The 19343-nt window shown below is 47.2% G+C and overlaps 1 protein-coding gene across 1 annotated transcript; it reads right to left on the bottom strand.

The window, feature by feature from the left end:
• Positions 1-1750: 1750 nt before the first annotated feature.
• On the bottom strand, positions 1751-9226 carry LOC307029629 (uncharacterized protein; the record flags this gene model as incomplete). The annotated part of the gene is made up of 3 exons (XM_079665710.1): positions 9208-9226; positions 6182-9048; positions 1751-1805 (listed from the first exon to the last, which is right to left on the bottom strand). The coding sequence occupies exons 2-3, from the start codon at positions 8977-8979 to the stop codon at positions 1751-1753; spliced, it is 2853 nt and encodes a 950-aa protein (XP_079521836.1). The 5' UTR covers positions 8980-9048; positions 9208-9226.
• Positions 9227-19343: the final 10117 nt, after the last annotated feature.

The raw sequence follows: 19343 nt of genomic DNA, 5'->3' as shown, positions 1-19343 counted from the left end.
GAGTAGCCCCATTGAAGTCTGTTACCATTCCTCGCATGGAACTCATCGCTGCAACAATGGCAAGTCGCTTGGATGTCTTGTGGAGAAAAGAGTTGCACATAGATCTTCAAGATTCTGTGTTTTGGACAGACAGTGCATCAGTGCTAAAGTATATCAAGAATGAAACTTCCAGATTCAGAATCTTTGTTGCCAACAGAGTCTCAGAAATTCGCAAGGTTTCAAAACCCATTCAATGGAGATTTGTAGACAGTGCCAACAACCCAGCTGATGTGGCCTCAAGAGGTGCTAAAGTGGACGCATTTCTCAAGAACGCAACATGGTTGTCAGGTCCACGTTTTCTCCTTCAACCAGAGAGTATGTGGCCAATCAATCCTGAAAATGTCCACCAAGTTTCATCAGGTGACCCTGAGGTCAAGAAAGCTGTTGCAGTGAATGCAGTACAGGCCAGTGAAAGGGTTGATGCTGTGACTTGCATGATCCATTATTTCTCTTCCTGGACTGTTCTGAGGAAGTCCATTGCTTGGATCCTGAGGTTTAAGAGATGGCTCTTGTCTTGTGCCCAGAAGAAGAAACAATTAAACATCGCTCTTGCACAATCTGCTCTAGATGTTGAACAACAAAGAAAGATATTGGAGAAAGATATGAGCATTTTCAAGAAGGAGACAGTTTCCAGTTGCTTGTCAGTAGCGGAGCTTGAGAAGGCTGAATTGGAAATCATCAAGTTCTGTCAAAGGAAAACGTTTTCGGATGAACTTTCCCGACTGCAAAAGGGCAAAAGCGTTCTGGGTTCTAGCCACATTTATAGACTATGCCCACTAGTGGAAGATGATGTCCTAAGAGTTGGTGGTCGACTGAGTAGGTCATCTATGCCCGCAGAGGCTAAACATCCCGTCATACTAGCCAATGATTTCCCTATCTCAGAAGTTCTCCTAAGACATATTCATCAAGAAGTTGGACATGGTGGACGTAACCATTTGTTATCTAAGCTGAGAGAGAAATACTGGATCACTGGCGCTAGTACAGCCATACGGAGAGTTCTATCTAAGTGTGTCACTTGTCGGAGACTGAATGCTCAGCCAATGTCCCAACAAATGGCAGATTTACCTTCTGAAAGAGTTACTCCGGACGAACCACCATTTACTCATGTTGGAGTGGATTTTTTTGGTCCGTTTCAAGTGAAGAGTAGAAGAAGCCTAGTGAAGAGGTACGGTGTCATTTTTACCTGCATGGCCATACGAGCAATCCACATTGAAGTGGCACCTTCACTGGACACGGACTCTTTCATTAATGCACTCAGACGCTTTATAGCAAGACAGGGTCAAGTTTTGGAACTGCGTTCTGATAATGGGACAAACTTCATTGGAGCAGAGCGTGAGCTGAGAACAGCCATTGAACAATGGAATCAGTCAAAGATCAATGATGTGCTTCTTCAGAAAGGAATCAAATGGACTTTTAACCCCCCTACTGGCTCTCACCATGGAGGTGCTTGGGAGAGGTTAATCAGGTCAGTGCGAAAAGTCCTCAACTCCACTTTGAATGTGCAAAACCTGGACGAAGAGGGCCTTCACACCGTTCTTTGTGAGGCAGAAGCTATCATCAATAGCCGGCCAATTACTAAGGCATCTACGGATCCTAACGACTTGGAGGCATTGACACCAAATCACCTGTTGCAGTTAAAAACCTTACCTTCTTTACCACCAGGAAATTTTCAAAAGGCGGACATGTATGCCCGCAGGCGCTGGAAGCAGGTTCAGTACCTGTCGGACTTGTTCTGGAAAAGGTGGGTCAAAGAATACTTGCCCCAACTGCAGGAACGTCAGAGATGGTCAGGAGTGAAGCGCAACCTCATCCCAGGTGATATAGTTCTCATAGTAGACAACACAGCACCTCGTAATTCCTGGGTCATGGGAAAAGTTCTGCAAACCTTTCCAGACAAAAGAGGATTTGTGCGTCAGGTACGCATTAAAACAAAGACCAGCTGCTTCAATCGGCCAATAACTAAGATCTGTCTATTACAAAAGGCTGAACATGGAGAAAGAGTTGCTGATGTACCTCTGTGACATCTTTACCACAATATTGACTCTTTTTGACTGAAAGAACACAAGGATTATTTTTGACTGAGCCTAGGTGGTGGTACCTTTTGGCCTAACTGACTTATGACTCGTATACAGAAAAGAAGAAGGAAAACTACAGATGCATGAACTGCAACTGCATGGACTTGATTACCAAGCTATAATTGTCACATGTCTCCCTTTTGAATAATGTTAGTAATTATTATGTATACTAACCTAATAATTAGAGGCTGGTGTGTAGGAGCCATGAAACGTGTTTAGTAATCCTTTATGTTTTAATATAAGATATTTGTTTGATCACTATCGATTGGTTGGCTTGGGTCACATGGTTATGGGCGGCACTCATTATAATCTTGTTCACCTGCGTGAGGTGTGTGTGTGGAAGAGAGGGTGACACAGGGCCGTTGTACTTTTTTGTTGACCGCAAGGTTTACGATTGCTTTGATTATTATAACAATGTATATGTCTGATCACCGAGTTTTTTCATTAAACTACAATACTATGAAACAGAGCTTTTGATCTCAGCAAGTACTTTTTTAGCGTGTCATACCATATCAAACAGGCCCGGCCTCAGCCTCTCAGCGACTTTGTTTGTTTCCTGCTGTCGCTATACATAAAGGTTAAATAAAAAAAATAAAAAAGACTGTTACAGATTTGAAAATAGTCTGACGTCAGTGAAGAGGAGCTCCGCCTATATGGCCAACTCTCCACTAATCAGGGGAATGAGAGGTTGCCGTGGCATGGTAATAGCATGGTAACATGACGCTCGGCCCCCTCCTTTGCGGGGGGGCGTGGTCGGCTGCAGCCAAAGACAGGGGGGAGGAGAGGAAAATAGAGCGAAATGAGGCATGGCTAAAATGCATGATGTTTGATAGTTTGAAAAAGAAAACTTATAAATATACCTTATATATAGGTATGGCCCTACAATATATTATTCAAATATAGCATGATAGGTCTCCTTTAAGTAAAAAAAAAAAAAAATGTAATATATATTTTTTTAAATATTTGTTATATGTCAGATTCCTCCACGTACCACTAGCGGGAGCTGGCGTACCACCAGTGGTTGAGAACCACTGGTCTAGAGAATGCACCAGACAGCATCTAAGACCTGCACAAATCTAAATGTTCTAGGGCAGCGGTTTTCAAAGTGTGAGGCGCCCCTCCCCTGGGGGGCGCCAGAGAGCTTCAGGGGAGGCGCAGCGTGAGACACAAAAGAACGAGAAAAAGACGAGTAAAGTGACACTTGCCCACTAGTGGCTGTCTGTGGAGACCGAGTTCCCCCACCTCGCCAAAAAGGCTATAAAAGTGCTCATTCCCTTCACCTCCACCTACCTGTGTGAGTGCAGGTTTTCCGCATTGACTTTGATCAAAAGCAAGTACCGGTCAAGGCTGCAGCCAGAGGATGATCTGCGTTTATTCCTCTGTGCATCAAAGACGCAGACTCATTGTTCCGACTAAAGTAGGGGTGAGTGTAATAAGGAGGCAAAGTTAACGTTCAGTGTGTTACCGGGAGCATATAAGGATTTATCCACCATATTGAAAATGTAAAAAAAAAAGATGTCTTGAGAACACGGCGTGCGGAAATATACGGTTCGTGCTGCAGCTAGATGTGCCTGTCTTCTGTAAGAAGGTGTCGGCGACTGACATGCAAGGAAGAACGGCTGTCCACAGGCTGTTCCAACTTTAACAACTGTATTAACTTCTGAAGAAACACACTCCTCAATGTCAGTTTCGGTGATTTATTGACAAGGATGACGACACCCTAAAACAGAATAATGCAGCAAGATAAGCTGACAAAGTATTACATCCATGCAATTCAATCAACACAAATATATACCACGAAACAGAGTATAGTAGTATAATAGTATAATATATATATAGTATAATATATGGTATAATATAATAGTGGAAACAGTCTTACATGAATGAGTGGACGAACGTCTCAACTCGAGGCGGAGTGCATGAACAATGTTTGAACTAAAATGGCCGCTCGGCACTTCCGGGTCAGAGCACGGCATAACCAGGCAGCGACAGCAGTGACACTGCCCTCTAGTGGCCGGCGATAAACTCTTCATCCCCCCCAGACCGGAAAGCTATGGGCCGGAATAGGTTAACGGTCTACATCCCGTATCCAGCTGCCAGACTCGGGCTCGTAACGTGCAGGCGGCCTCCTCAAGCGGCCCGGCCGAGTCGGCTGGGGCAGCGTCGGCGGCGACTGCGGCACCGGGAGCGGTGCACCCAGGAAGGCACCCGTAGGAACAGCGAGGTCAGAGGACGCCCCATCAGCAGGCGTCGGTGGGGAAGCGCCAATAGCCGAGTCGCGGGGCCCGACAGCCGGCCGCTGAGCAATCCCCTGGGGCGTCGCCCAGCCCGGGTGGATAGGTGGGGGCTGATGACCCAGGGCAGCGGGCGGCGGCGACGGCGCAGCCGACTGCTCGCGGGCGCAGGGTGTGGCCGGCGTGTAGGCACGGAGGAACCGCCGGTTGCGCAGTGTCAGACGTCCCGAACCGTCAACCCTGACCCGATACTGGTCGTGGCCCGGCGACTCCACCACGATCCCCGACCTGTCCCATTTGTGGGGGCTCGGGCCTTGCTGGTTCTGGAGGAATACCCTTTCGCCGAGTGCCAATGGGCGGAGCGGTCTCGAGTGAGCCCCCAGAGACTCGGTGGTACGGGACATACGGGTCCGAAGGGCGTCCTCCTTCGCCGCCCATGCCTCGCGCCATAGCAGGCGGATATGCGGGTTCGAGAACTTCTCGAGGCGGTTCACGAAGGAGAGCGAGCCACGAAGTGGGCGGCCGAAGATGATCTGTGCTGGCGAGAGGTCGCAGTCGGGGTCAGGCGTGTTACGCAACTGCAGCATAGCGCGCAGGAAGCGGTCCTGATCAAGGCTGCCCGACGGGCCGGTGTTGGACATCAAGAGGCGCTTAGCAGTCTTAACCGCAACCTCCGCCCTCCCATTCGACTGCGGAAAGCTAACGGAAGACACACGGTGTTCGACGTGCCATAAGCGGAGGAAGTCCTCGGTGTGGCTCGCCTTGAATTCCGGACCACCGTCGCTCGAGAGCTCCTCCGGTACGCCGAAGGTGGCGAAGAACGACCGGAGGTGTTGGACCAGGCCAGCTGAGCCCGCCAGGGCAGTACCCGCCGTAGAGCTCAGGACCTCTACCCAGCCCGAGAGCCGATCCCCGACAACTAGGTAGTGACGGCCCCCATAGTCGAAGAAGTCAGCAAACACCGCCTCGAATGGAGTGGACGGGGGTGGGGACGGCCGGGGGGGTGTAGCCGCCTGTGACGGAGCATTGCGGTTGCAGTCTGCACACCCGTCCCTGGTGGCCTGAATGTCCCCGGACATCCCGGGCCAGTAAACTATGGCTCGGGCATGCTGCCCCATAGCTGAGGTCCCCTGGTGAGCGGCATGGAGATGCCGAAGGACCCTCCCACGGAGGGATGGGGGAACCACGACGCGGTCCCGATAGAGCAGGACGCCGTCCTGGGCGTAGACGGACTCACAGACCGATGACAGACTCGCCAGGGCAGGGTCGTTAACGTCAATCCCACCCTCTTGCTCGATGAGTTGGAGGAGGTGGCCGAGGCATCCATCAGCCGCTGTTTCCCGTGCAAGGAGGGGCCAAGAGACGGCTCCGAGCTCCCGTGCGTCGTCGCGGATGGAGGCCATGAGTGCTGACTCCATGGCGTCAGGCCCGCTCGGCAGCCCCAATGAGAGGCCGTTCGCTGAACCCGAGGGGGAAGGATGCCTCGACGTGGCATCAGCGGCATAGTTGCTCTTGCCAGGCAGATGCACAATGTCGAAGCGCCATGGGAGGGTGCGCTGCTTCAGTCTAAACAGACGCGAGTTTGTGATCTCATCCAGCGTACGGTCGCCAAAGATTTTCACCAACGGCTTATGGTCGGTGACCACGACGAGGTTGTCGGACCCCTGCGTGAAGTACCGCGTCTGTTCCAGGCCCCATGCCACAGCTAGGGCCTCTCCCTCGACGGCTGCATAGCGCTGCTCCGCAGGGGACAGGAAACGCGAGCCCGCGAGGGTGACCCTCCACCCTCCTGGACAGCAGTCCGGTATGCCCGAGGCACAGTGACAATGTTGCTGGAGCAGGAAGTAGCCAATGCCACGCATGGAACAGTCAGGGCGGAGGCAGGTCCGCTTCTGCATGTCGTAGATCTCCACGCCCTCGCGGATGGCCTCCATTATGGCTTGCTTGGACGTCTGGAAGGCCTCCTCCAGAACGGGGGACCATAGGAACGCACAGCGTGGGCTGAGGAACGGCTTAAATGGAGCCATCGTGTCACGCAACTGGGCGTAGTTAGCCACCTGGTTGACAAGGCCGAACCAACTCCTGATGTCCGTCGTGGAGCCTGGGGTGGGGAAGTCCCGGATGGCGTCCAAGTATTTTGGGAGCGGTTCGATGGTAGATTCCGACACCCTGAAGCCAGCGAAGTCGACGCACCTCTCCGCGAACTGAAGCTTGTCCGGATTCAGCACGATCCCCGATCGGCCGACACGCGTCAGGAAGTCGATGGTCCTCCACCAGTGTTGCTCCAGGTCGGTGTCATAGTGGATGGTGTCATCCACACAACGTTCCTTGCGTTCATAGTCCGAGAGGACGGCGTCAAACCGACGGTTGTAGCCATCCCCTGACGACAGGAAACCCTGTGGTGCCCTGGTGTAGCGCCAACGGCCGAAGGGCGTGATGAAGGTAGTGAGGTGGCGATCCGACTCACGCAGGGGAACACTGTGGTAGCCGTTCCAGGCGTCCGTGACGGTCTTCCAGGTGCCCTTCGGGACGCGGCGTGCGAGGTGGAACGGGGACTCAGTGGCGAAGGTCTCACGTTGGCAGAACTTGTTGAGGGGGGAGAGGTCCACGGTCCTGCGGGGGGAACCGTCGTGCTTCCGAGTGACTACCATACGATGGCACCACGTCACCGGCTCGCCGTACGGCACGCGTTCAATGACCCCAAGGGCTTCGTCCCGCAGGAGGTCATCGTGAACCCTCCGCTGCCAGTGTAGAGGCACCGTAGCCGCGGTGTGGCATGCCTTAGGCGTAGCTGCGGGGTCCACGTGCATCTCGATAGGCGGCCCCTCCATGCATGGTAGTGCCCGATGGGGGCAAGTATTGAATGTCGACGAGGCATATCTCCCGAGTAGCCAACCTTTCATCCGGTTATTGTTCTCTGGCGTACAAGGGAACGGCAGTGCTGCGGGGCGCGCCGGGGGGACCGTGCGCTGAGGACATGAGCATTGGGCGTCCCCGGGGTCACTTGGCCCCACGCAGCCGCCGTTGGTTGACCTCGTCGCATTGATGGACAGGGGCTGGACTGGCGTGTCAGCCGTGTCAGGGCTACGCCTGTCCTTGGGCCCCCTTGCAACGTCGTCCGACGGGAAGTTACTGGGCAAGAGGCCGAGGTTGAGCAACGACTCGTAGGAGAGGTACATGGCCCGGACTGAGCTGCTCACATATACCATGGAACGGCAGGATGTAGTACGGCCCCCGCTGCAGGTCGTCGAGAGCCTAGCGAAGAACGCTCCCTCGATGGCTATAGGGGAGCGGTTGGCGGCCAACAGGCTGAGGCTGACGGGTCGCAGGTCGTCCTGCGCGAAACCGCAGGCCAGGAACTCCTCCAGAGACCAAAGGTCCGACTGCGCGCCAGTCTCTGCGACGGCGGATATTCGAGCTCCGTCGGCCGAGCCCCGGTTGCTGGTGCCATCCCTCGGCCCGACTGGCATGTCCATCGAGATGGTGATTAACGCCCGGGGGTGGTCTCTCAGCCTGGCTCGCCTCCATTCGCCCTTGGAGAAGATGTGGTGCTCGAGTATGATAGGTGAAGGCCTGTCGACACAGCCGTGCGACGTAGGGGCGCGGCGTCGGCGAAGGCTCCCGCGACGTCGGCCAGGGCGGGCTCCAGCTTGCACCGACGAGACCTGGGATACCAGCTCCGACCCCATGGCGGCCTGTTGACTGTCGGATGACGGCTGTTGACGCCTCTGTTGTCGGCGGGCCCTGTAGCAGCCGATGCACACCTGGTGAGGCTTAGGGTTCCACCCGCGAGGCCCCTCCGTGAAGACGTTAAAGACGTTCTTACATTCCGGACACGAGGCACGTTTAGCCCCGTCCGCGGGGCTCGGGGCGGGGCTCGCCTGTGGAGTCGTCTTCAAGCGCCGGAATGACGACGTGGCTGATAGGGAGGACGACGGGAGAGCGTTACGGGCCATCTCTTTGTTCTCGACGAGTGCAATCACGTCATTAACTGGCTTGACCAGGACGTCAGTTGTCCCTAGCGTCTCGCGGCGTATGTCCGAGTCATAGATGCCATTGAGCAGCACATCGCGGATAATGTGGTCGGTATAGTCCACGTCCTTACCACACTCGCATACCGCATTATATGCGCATGTCTCTGCTTTACCCCGCACTCTGGCAGCGAATGCGCGGAATGTCTCGTCGCGTTCCTGGCGTAACTGAAGTAGTTCGGTGCGCAGGACGCATGTAGCAACTGGGATGACAGCTAGGGAACGCATGACGGTGATCAGGTCTGGCAAGGGTCCGGAAACGGCGTCGGGGACGGCTTTCAACAGGCTGTCTCCAAGTACAGGCCCAGCGCACTGAAACAGCTGGAAGGGGGCCTGTGCGTCCCCTATGCCTGAGCCGGCGCGGAATACATTCCAACGGCGGATGAACACGTTCCATTCCTCTATTGACACGCCCACATCAACTTTGGGCCGATCGAGTCTCGGGCCGTGAGGGGCTGGGGCCTGGGCTGGCGCGGCCATGACAGGCGCTGCGTGCTGGTGGCTACATCCATGAATCGTCAATATAGCAATGACGAGTGCTTCAGACAAGTCATCGGATTTGAACTCGCAGCCGGGGACAGGGCATCCAACAACGACCATGGTGTCGTCATGAAGAAACACACTCCTCAATGTCAGTTTCGGTGATTTATTGACAAGGATGACGACACCCTAAAACAGAATAATGCAGCAAGATAAGCTGACAAAGTATTACATCCATGCAATTCAATCAACACAAATATATACCACGAAACAGAGTATAGTAGTATAATAGTATAATATATATATAGTATAATATATGGTATAATATAATAGTGGAAACAGTCTTACATGAATGAGTGGACGAACGTCTCAACTCGAGGCGGAGTGCATGAACAATGTTTGAACTAAAATGGCCGCTCGGCACTTCCGGGTCAGAGCACGGCATAACCAGGCAGCGACAGCAGTGACACTGCCCTCTAGTGGCCGGCGATAAACTCTTCAACTTCCAGGGTAGTGAATTGAACATGCAATTGTAATTGGGTGTGTGGTATATTTTCATGCACGGACACGCATGTTCCACAACACACAAACTGAACAACACTCAATTTTCCGATCGCTACCAGTGTCCTTGCGATCTTGTTATAATAACAAGTGCACGTTACTGATGCAATATGGTTGAGACCATTCGGGCTTATTCTAAAGGGGTGCAAGGAATAGTCCAAGTAGTGGGGGAGTTTTATACAATATGTTTAAAACATAAAAATAAAAAGGTTTAAAAAAGTTATTGTTTAATGTTTTAAGGAGGTGACGCTACTCAGCCAATCAAATCGGTGCAGTCGGCACGATAGATTCAAACACACACACACAGAGACACGACAAGAGGAGAGAAACAGTCGGAGTAATTTCAAATGGCGGAAGGTAGACAGCGAAAACAGAGCATTTAATTACATTTTCTCTTACTGGACCTCTTTGAAATGCAATTGAATACCCCTGCATTATAGCAACAACAACAATAATAATAATAATAATAGCAATAATAATTGGGAGGGGGGGCGCGGCTGTTCTTATGTTCTCTGAGGGGAGGCTCACCTACCCACACTTTGAAAACCCCTGTTCTAGGGGGATGCCCCCCAAACCCTTCATGCCTCATTTCGTCCGCGCCAATTTTTCAGGGCAATCTCTATTGGGCTCAGGGCCATCTGTAAATTAGCTTTGATGGCCCACAGGGCCATCTCCCAAAATCCTTAATGTCATGCACTGTGGATGCAGGGCTGCAATGGGTTTTTCACTGTTGCACTCAAAGCACTTCACTGTTGCTTTGCAGTCTCTTGCTATGTGTCGGGTCGACCCACAACATCTGTAGCGTATGCGTATGCGTATGCGTTTCATCTGAATCCGACGCACTTCCTGGGGGCTTGGCTGAGACCTGTCTGTCCGCCGCATCTACGCACTGTACAACACACACCTACTACACGCTGTACAACATGCACCTACAGCTCCTAAAGCATATCGTATATATCAGGATACAGCCGTTTTGTATTTTATTATGTGAAGCACTAAATCATTTTAGAAAAAGATGGACTCTTTGTTTGTAGATATCTACTAAACTAAAGCATACAAATACAGAGAGTAATGTAGGCCTATTAAACTGAGTGATATATATTATACACACTGCTCTGCTTTGTGCACGGACCTCACAGCTGTAATAATTTAATGTAAATACATTTCCAGGGGATGCATGCAGAGCTGTCATTGGCTGAAATAAGTCTGGCCGTGCGTCACGACTCTTTGAAACATCACTGTTGCCGGAAATACATCCGTGGAGGACCCATCAGTAGGGTTGGGTACCGAGAAACAGTTCCATTCTCATTTCGATTCCAACGGCATCATTTAGAAATGTGAATTTCGGTTCCGCTTTTCGATGCCTGAGGAAATGTTTCTCGCCGCTCTCAGTAGCCTACTGTTTGACTGCGGCGGGGCGGGAAATGTAGCGTTGTACCTACACTTCCTACAGGGTAACCTGAGACCAGGGGCCTCATTTATAAAGGGATATACGCTCAAAAAATGGCGTACGCCAGTTTCTACGCAATGTTTGAGATTTATAAAATACTAACTTGACGGGAAAACGTGCGGTCCTCATAGGCGGATTTTGCGGGGGGGCAGGGGGGGCATTGCCCCCCCTGGTGGCTGAAATATGTTATAGCATTACTAAGTCTAAAACTGTTCCAATACAAATATTTTGTATTTATAAATATTTTAATAGATGTAATAAAATGATTGTTACAATACAAATCTGAATAATATCATGTTTTGTTTGAAATAATTTCATTTTTGAGCAGTCGCATGTTGTGACCATAAACTGTATATATAAAGGGTTGTGACGTGTGTGTGTGTGTGTGTGTGTGACGTGTGAGGTTAAGGACAAAAGTTCCCTCGCTTTTTTTTGTATCCAAGTGATTCAGCTATTGTATTAGCAGTAATGGATATTCTGCGATTTTTAAAACGTCCAATTTCGTCTTCAGCTTCAACAACAGAAGAGCCACCGACTGAGCCTAACTTTACCAACCAGCAGCCGTCACAATGTCAAGTGGCAGACACGCAAACGAGCAGCTCTGGATTAGCTAACGTTAGCCCCACAGCGGAGAGCTCTGGATTAGCAGGACCAGCTAACATTAACCCCACAGCAGGGAGACCACCGGCACCGGGGCCATCAGTGGGTCATGATGATCTTGGGGAAAAGCACAGCTGTCCCAAGCAGCCTACTTTATCCGATTTCCCCTCAAAAATGTTTGGGAAAACGAAACGATCATTTTCCACGTACTATTACAAGAACTATCCCATCCATCCATCCATCCATCCATCTTCTCCCGCTTATCCGTGGTCGGGTCGCGGAGGTAGCAGTTCCAGCAGAGAGCCCCAAACTTTCTTTTCCCTGGCCACATCAACCAGCTCTGACTGGGGGATCCCAAGGCGCTCCCAGGCCAGAGAAGAGATATAATCCCTCCATCTGGTTCTAGGTCTACCCCTTGGTCTCTTCCCAGCTGGACGTGCCTGGAACACCTCCCTACTAGGAACTATCCCTGATTGGAATATTCAGTACGAATTGATGCCGTCTTCTGTTTTTCATGCCGCCACTTCCAGACTGACAGCGGTGTGGAGGATTCCTTTAGAAAGGGCCTGAGTGACTGGAAAAAACCAGCGCCGTATAGATAGAAGAGTTACGACAGCGGAAGTCCAAAAACGGTTATCGTCACGTGGTTCATGCAGACGAGAATCGTTCCCCGGAAGTTCATGGCGGGCAATGTGAATGCATTGATAACAGGAGATAGAACTTCGACTTTTGGTAATTATTAGTGAATAAAGGTTTTGATTTGCAATATTTATACAAAAAATCGATATGTGTATGTATTTACATCAATATGTTTTAAAAAATAAAATAGAATTTGCTAATATTAAGTGATAATATTAGGATTAGTGTGAACAACTAGTTTACATGTTAGGCTAACAGTGCCTTGGTTAAAGAGCCTGTTGCTGTTTATTTATAGCTTTGAATTCTTTCAAACCAATATTATCTTCTTAAACTTGTATAGTAGTCAGGAGCATCACTTTCTAATGTTTATTGATATATTTAGAGGGAGGGGATCTAAAGGAATGCTTCAAAATTCAGATTAGATTAATTTCTACCATTTTCTTAAATTCATGGTAGTTTCAGTAATCCCATGGTAATTGAGGACACAAGTTATCGAAATGACTAATGTCATCTTTATGGCTTTCAGAAAGGACATAGACCGACAGGTGACTATCAAAGGACTAGCAGCAGCAGCATGATGATGATGTTAAATGTGTTGTTTTAGGAACATCCATTGCAAATACATGGAATTCAATAAAAATTGAATAGCATATCATGCAGTTTGTCTGTGCCTTTTCCTCCGTGTTGTCCTGGTTTGCTGTGCTGCCTCCTAGTCGCCACCATGGTTTGCTGTGCTGCCTGGGGATGCTCAAATCGCTCAGAGAAAGGAGTACGAATGTACGGCTTCCCCACTGACACAGAGCGGAGAAAAAAATGGCTGGCTCAAATCAGCAGGAGCAATTTCACGACCAACAGCAAAAACATATGTGAGGTAATTATATACAAACACTACAGTTGCACTTTTTCACAAAACGAAAACCACACCATTGGGAAAGCTTAATGTTTTGTTTAATACAAAAAAACAGGGAAAGGCTTGAAAAACACAGAGTTGAGACTCAGGGTGCAGGGTGAGGGTCTCAGTGCAGGTATTCAGGCTCCATTGAATCCCCATCTGGTTCTTGTGCTGAAAGAGGGAGTAACAGACAGGATAAAGGGTTATACACACCTATATAGCACACCTATTGGATGGGAAATAGCCTTGGGGAGATAAGGTGTGGTCTTTGTTCCCAACTGAAGTTATGGAACTTTATTATTTGTGAGTTTAACAAAGTATGACAAATGGCATCAGTGACAGATGTGATATTAATTTCTATAAAGTTGTCTCACATTCTTGGTCATATTTGATATACAGTATGTAATGAGTATAACATGTCCAGTAAGTATAAAGTGTTTCCTAATACCGTGTATTCAACCACTATGGAATATGTATGTGGGCAGACAAAAACAAGCAAGGTGTCCCGTCATGTACCTGGAAGTTTGGGTTGGCAAAATGGAGTGAGAGAGGGACTTGAAAAACCTTGGTGGCTCTCTACTCATGTTGTTACAGTTGTCTTGGTTACACCTCTCAAGTTTTTTTTGTGGCATTTCTACATCTTTAGAAAATATGAAATAAAAAATTGAAGTGAAATCAACCTCTTCTCTGGAGAACAAACTTTGATTTCTCTGTCTTGTGAGTTTGCAGTCTTGCTCCTCCACCTGTAACATCACTGCCCCTCCACCTGCCATACAGTAGGTTACTAAAAAGATTACTTATATAATACAGTGATAGAATACATGTTTAGTATGCTTACTTATATAAAACAGTAGTATTAAACTTACCTTGTGTTTTCACTCTCACTTAAGTCCCTCTCCCTTTGACATCAATCCAAATTCAGCTGAGCTGCAACATAATACAGACAGGTAATAATCAACATAATCACAAGGACACAATATGGCTCTGCTAAAAACACTCACTCTTACACGCACCAAACTTTATATTTATCTAATATTTAACTCCCTCCACCCCCGCATACAATCCCGTTTATAAGCCCCTCTTCTCTAATTCAACAATGTTGGACGAAATGACATTAAGAGAACGGAATTTACAATTAAAAGGCTTTTCAACGTGTGCTGCTAACTTGATCCGGTAGCTTTATCTGTTATCTGTAAACGTTCCCTAAATCTACTAATTTAGGGATAACCCACTGACATCCTTTAATACACATGTTAATTTGAATCAGATGTACTGATAATATCCGCAATATAAATCTTTAAACTTCTTCTTACCTTTCAAAAGTCCGTCACGAACGGTCTATTATGCTGCAACTCTACAGCTCTGCTAGCCTTGGCGCTAACTTCCGGGGAACGATTGAGAGGCTCCACGATCCGCCATTGCTGTAAAAAAGTGGTCCATTGGAGTGAACGGAGATGACATAACTCTCAGTCTATACGGCGCCGGAAAAAACTAAGCAGCAAACTGGAGAAACATGCACAATCCCAGGCCCATCTGAACTGCATGGTTAAATGGGATAACTATAAAGTGACTGCATCTTCTGGATCTATTGCAGCGAAACTTTCCCGAAGCCACAAAGATTCTGTTGAGAAGAACAGATCTTATTTGTGCAAAATTGTTGATATTGTGAGGCTGTTGTCCAAACTCGGATTGCCTTTTCGTGGGCATCGGGAGGGAAGCGAGTCAGAGTCGCGTGGGAATTTTCTTGAGGTTTGTGGATTTTTCTCCAAGTATGATTCTGCTTTTAGAAACATGTAGTCCAACTATTTCAATGCTACTAGCCCGGATTTCCAGAACGAAGTCATTGACATATGCGCTAACTTAGTTTGTGCAGAAATTGAAGAGAAAGTGCAGGATACTGGATTTTTTTCTATAATTGCAGATGAGGCCAGGTCTTGCAAAACGGAACAATTATCAGTATGTATCAGATAGGCAGAGCAGCTTGAAATCAAGGAGCGTTTTTTGTGTTTTATTGATTGCTCAGCATCTCGCAACGCGGCTGGGATTGTGGAAGCAATAAACAAAGGACTTGAGATGTGTGGACTGAAACATATCCCAATTGTTGCCCAGAGTTACGATGGTGCCTCCGTCATGTCTGGTCACGTTTCTGGTGTGCAGCAGCTTATCAAAGAGACCCACCCATACGCAGTGTACGTGCACTGCATGGCACAAAAACTAAATCTGGTGCTTGTGGAGTGTTGTGCTGTCAACCGCAGCGTGAAAACATTCCTGAACGTCATTGACAAACTCTACTCTGTATTTGCAGAGCCGTCAAACCATCATCGATTCATTGAAATGCAGAAATCACTGAATCTGAAACAAACTGAAATAATACAGCCAAGTGAGACAAGATGGGCGTACAAGTGGCGATCTGTGAATTCCGTTAAAACTCACTACTCTGCAATTATAGGGTGCCTGAGAGAAATGAGTGACGAGGGAGACAAGTGGTCTGTGGAGGCCAGTGGCCTTTATGCCCACATGACCAGAAGGTCTTTCATTACATGTGTTATTGTATTGGAAGACATACTGCGTGTGATTCATGTTACGCACAAGGCCCTACAGTCCTCCAGCTGCACACTCTCCGAAGCTGCAGCACTTACCGACAACCTGAAGGCGCACTTCAAATCTCAGAGACAAGCAGATACGTGGAGCAATATGTGCGGATCAGTGAAACAGTTCTGCCGGGACAACAACGTGCCAGTACTTGGGGATGCAGATGTTGAGTGTCAGACTCCGGGTCCCCTTGCATCCAAAAGAAAACGGGTTACAAAACCCCCGACCTCCCTCGACAGTTTCCTGGTTACAACTACTTTGGGCCAAAGAGAAACTGATGAAAGTGGCGCACAAATGTCACAGAGTGATACAGCTGGATATCAGCAGCACCTCTATCTCCCTGTGCTGGACACCCTCATCAACGAACTAGACAGACGATTCACGGGAGAGTCCATAGAGCTGGCACGAGCATGTGGAGCAGTGTTTAAATGTGAGAAAAAAGGAATTGAACCTCTCGTACAAAAATACGCACAGCTGCTCAAAATTCACCCTCTCCTTCTTGGAGCAGAGATGGACCTTGTTAAAGCCTCTGCTGTCGCACCTGTTGCACTTGAGCATCTCCGAAAGACTGTTAAAAAGGAGAGCTATCCAAATCTATACAAGATGCTCCAGTTGGCACTGACTCTGCCTATCGGATCTGCCACCTCTGAGAGAAGTTTTTCTGCAATGAGGAGAATTCGGAACTGGCTACGGTCAACGATGGGAGGAACAAGATTTTGCTCACTTGCGGTTCTTCACATTGAGGACGACATAACCGCACAGCTGTCACCTGAGGGGATAGTGGACGTATATGCGGAACGTAAAAAACGGCGTCTACTTCTGAACTAAGGTAGGACACCAAGGGATATAGTAGTTATCAAATAAGTATAAGATATACACAGTTTTGATACGTTTTTTACAGTTATGTAATGCACTGTTGTTGGGGGGAGAGACCGCCCCTTCCATATGAGTGTGTGTGTACGGCGGGCATGAGGCGTGCATGACGGGACGAGTTGTGTTCGTATGTGGAAAAGTCATAATCAGTGCGGTGAGCACGAAATAGTTGGGACTGTGTACTGAGTGACGTCAGTAAAAAAGGTTTGCCCCCCCAAGCGCAAATGTCAAACTCCGCCTATGGCGGTCCTCCACGCAAACTCTAACCCATGCGTACGCACTAAGCACAAACACGGGCAGAAGGAAGAATGGAGAAAATATGTGGAAATAATACCATAAATAAAATCTTACCTCTCATTTATCATATATGAAGAATTCATTTTCAAACATTGATTAAAGCCAATCTTAAAATGATTAAACAAACGCCTGTTTGAGACTCATCAGTGCACACAAAAACGTAACTTGGATAAATAAATACGGATATGTTATTTAAAACCACCTTGAATATCTTGAGAGAGAAAAGTTATCTTTCGATCCCGTTTGAATTGTGCCACGAATGACACATATGATGTTTTTCAAATTTAAAAGAACATTTTGCAAGTCAAAAAAATAAAAATGTGTCGTAAAACTGTGAAGTTACACATTTTTTTGTGTGAAACCGCTCAGTGAACTACAGGTCTCTGGTCTCGCACAATACGAGCAAATTTCACCTGTTTCTTTCAGAATGAGGCGAAAAAGTATAAAACAAGTTGAAAATCACTACAAGTCTGGGCATGTTGAGAGCTGTACATACACAAAAGGGCAGTTAGTCGGTTCTGTAAGAGCCAGCATGCGGGACCGGCTTTACAAGGTTTCAGTGAGTAATATGAGTGCAATGTTTAACGTTCATGTCAGCTAGCTAACATTAGCTAACAAGGTACACTAACGTGTTTTGTTTTACCAACTAGTTTTCTCCTTAAGAACTTCGTGGTATGCTGTGGATAACATTAGTGTTCACAAGAACAAGATACACTCCCGTGTTTTGTTTTAGTTGCTCTTCAGATTGAAGCGGACAGTTTTATATCCACTAAATGTGTGATCTCCTTTTACATCTCGTTGTGTCATTTGAGTTTATTTGCTGTGTGTAGATTCAAGGATTTTGGTTATCTTGTCAATTTGTTTGGTTATCTAGGCACAGCTGTGTGTGACTCCCTCTGGTACACTGGTATGTGTCTTCCTAATGTAGAGAGCATTGATTAATTAATAAACTACACACTGACTCTAGATCCTGACCAAATCCTTTTTTGTTGATCAAATGTTTTTCAAAAATGTATTGTATATTATATAACAGCTGCACATCACAGACCGGAGTCTCTGCTACTGTGGACCACGAAGGAGGCGATCATCATCCCCATCCCCAAAGACCCTGCATGGCATGGAAATCTCCACCTCCTGGAAAAATTCTACACCCAGCATATGCTCCCTGTGTTGGCCAGTAGAGAGGAGGACATTTAAATAAACATACTCTTAACACCCTCGGACTCTGTGTTGTGTTTCGTATGTGTGATGGGGTGTTATGCAGAGGGGAGGAAAACAGGACACAGCAGATTGGGATTGTGGTGGAGATGCTGAGCAGTTATTTAATTGTTGCATCTAATTATTATTATTATACTGCATGCTTCTTAGTTATCCCATCTTTTGCTGTAACATGGATCTGTACGTAACTCTATATTTACTTGTTATCTACCACACTTCCTACTACATCATACACCATCATTATACATGATGGTGTATATAGGATGTATATATTTGTATACATATCTGTAAATTGTATAATTTTATTTTTCGTATTTGGGATTTCTCTTTTGTCCACTCAAATACACTTGGCCATTTCTCTTTTCCATGTGGAAAATGGCAGCTGCATATTCTGCTTTTCTCATCTGGCTCCCTGTCTGCTCATCTACGATGAGAAAATTATATAATTAATTACTAATAATCATTTAAACCTGTTATTACCAATATTTCACAAATTATTCATGTAAACTTAAGAGCACAGCTGTATGTTGAGTGTCAACTTTGCTTGGTTCATCTTACTGGGGGGCAGCTACATGGATGTCGGTGCAGTCCACAATAATTTTGCAGTTGAAGGCAGAATTCATTTATTATTGACTCAGAATGAAGCACAACTTCATGTCATACAATACATTGACTTTATTTGTAATTGTGTAAAAAAATATGAATATTGATTAGCAAGCAGGACCTGCAGGAACAGAGAATGGTGATGGATGGAGCTGGGAAGAGAGAAGAATAAAGAAAACAGATCAACTTTATTATCGGGTATTAAAAATTCAATTTCAAAACAAGTTGCCGCTCCTACAGTTTTCTAGTATGTAAAGATGATTTCACATGACCAATGCAAAATATCACACTCAATACATGTGTGTCTCTGGGGGGTGCATTGTGCCTTTGATGTATATTAATAATATACCATTACCAAAAACTATTACGTACAGTGGAAATCAGGTTGCCAGAGCAGGTCAGTCCAGTGTGCATGTTCCTCAGGGTCTCAGCAGTTACAGGCAGTGTTGGGCAAGTTACTTCCAAAATATAATATATTACATATTACTTATTACTCTCTTTTGAAAGTAATAAGTTACATTACAATATTACTGTCTCTGAAATGCAATGAGTTACACTACTTTAGTTACTTTTTTAGTTACTTTCACCAAAGTAACCGCAAAAGAATGGCTAGGTATTTTAAATGCTAAAATGTAGTTTAGTGCAGCTCATTATACATCCAGTGAAGGGCAATGTGGTATAGCATAACAACTTTGTAGGCCCTTAAGGCTACTAACAACTTATAAACTTATTTAAAGCAGACAAAGGATCAAAGTCGGT

This window comes from Notothenia rossii (assembly GCF_949606895.1).
Source record: "Notothenia rossii genome assembly, chromosome: 2".
Lineage (NCBI taxonomy): Eukaryota > Metazoa > Chordata > Actinopteri > Perciformes > Nototheniidae > Notothenia > Notothenia rossii.
This window is presented reverse-complemented; position numbering and strand designations above follow the sequence as displayed.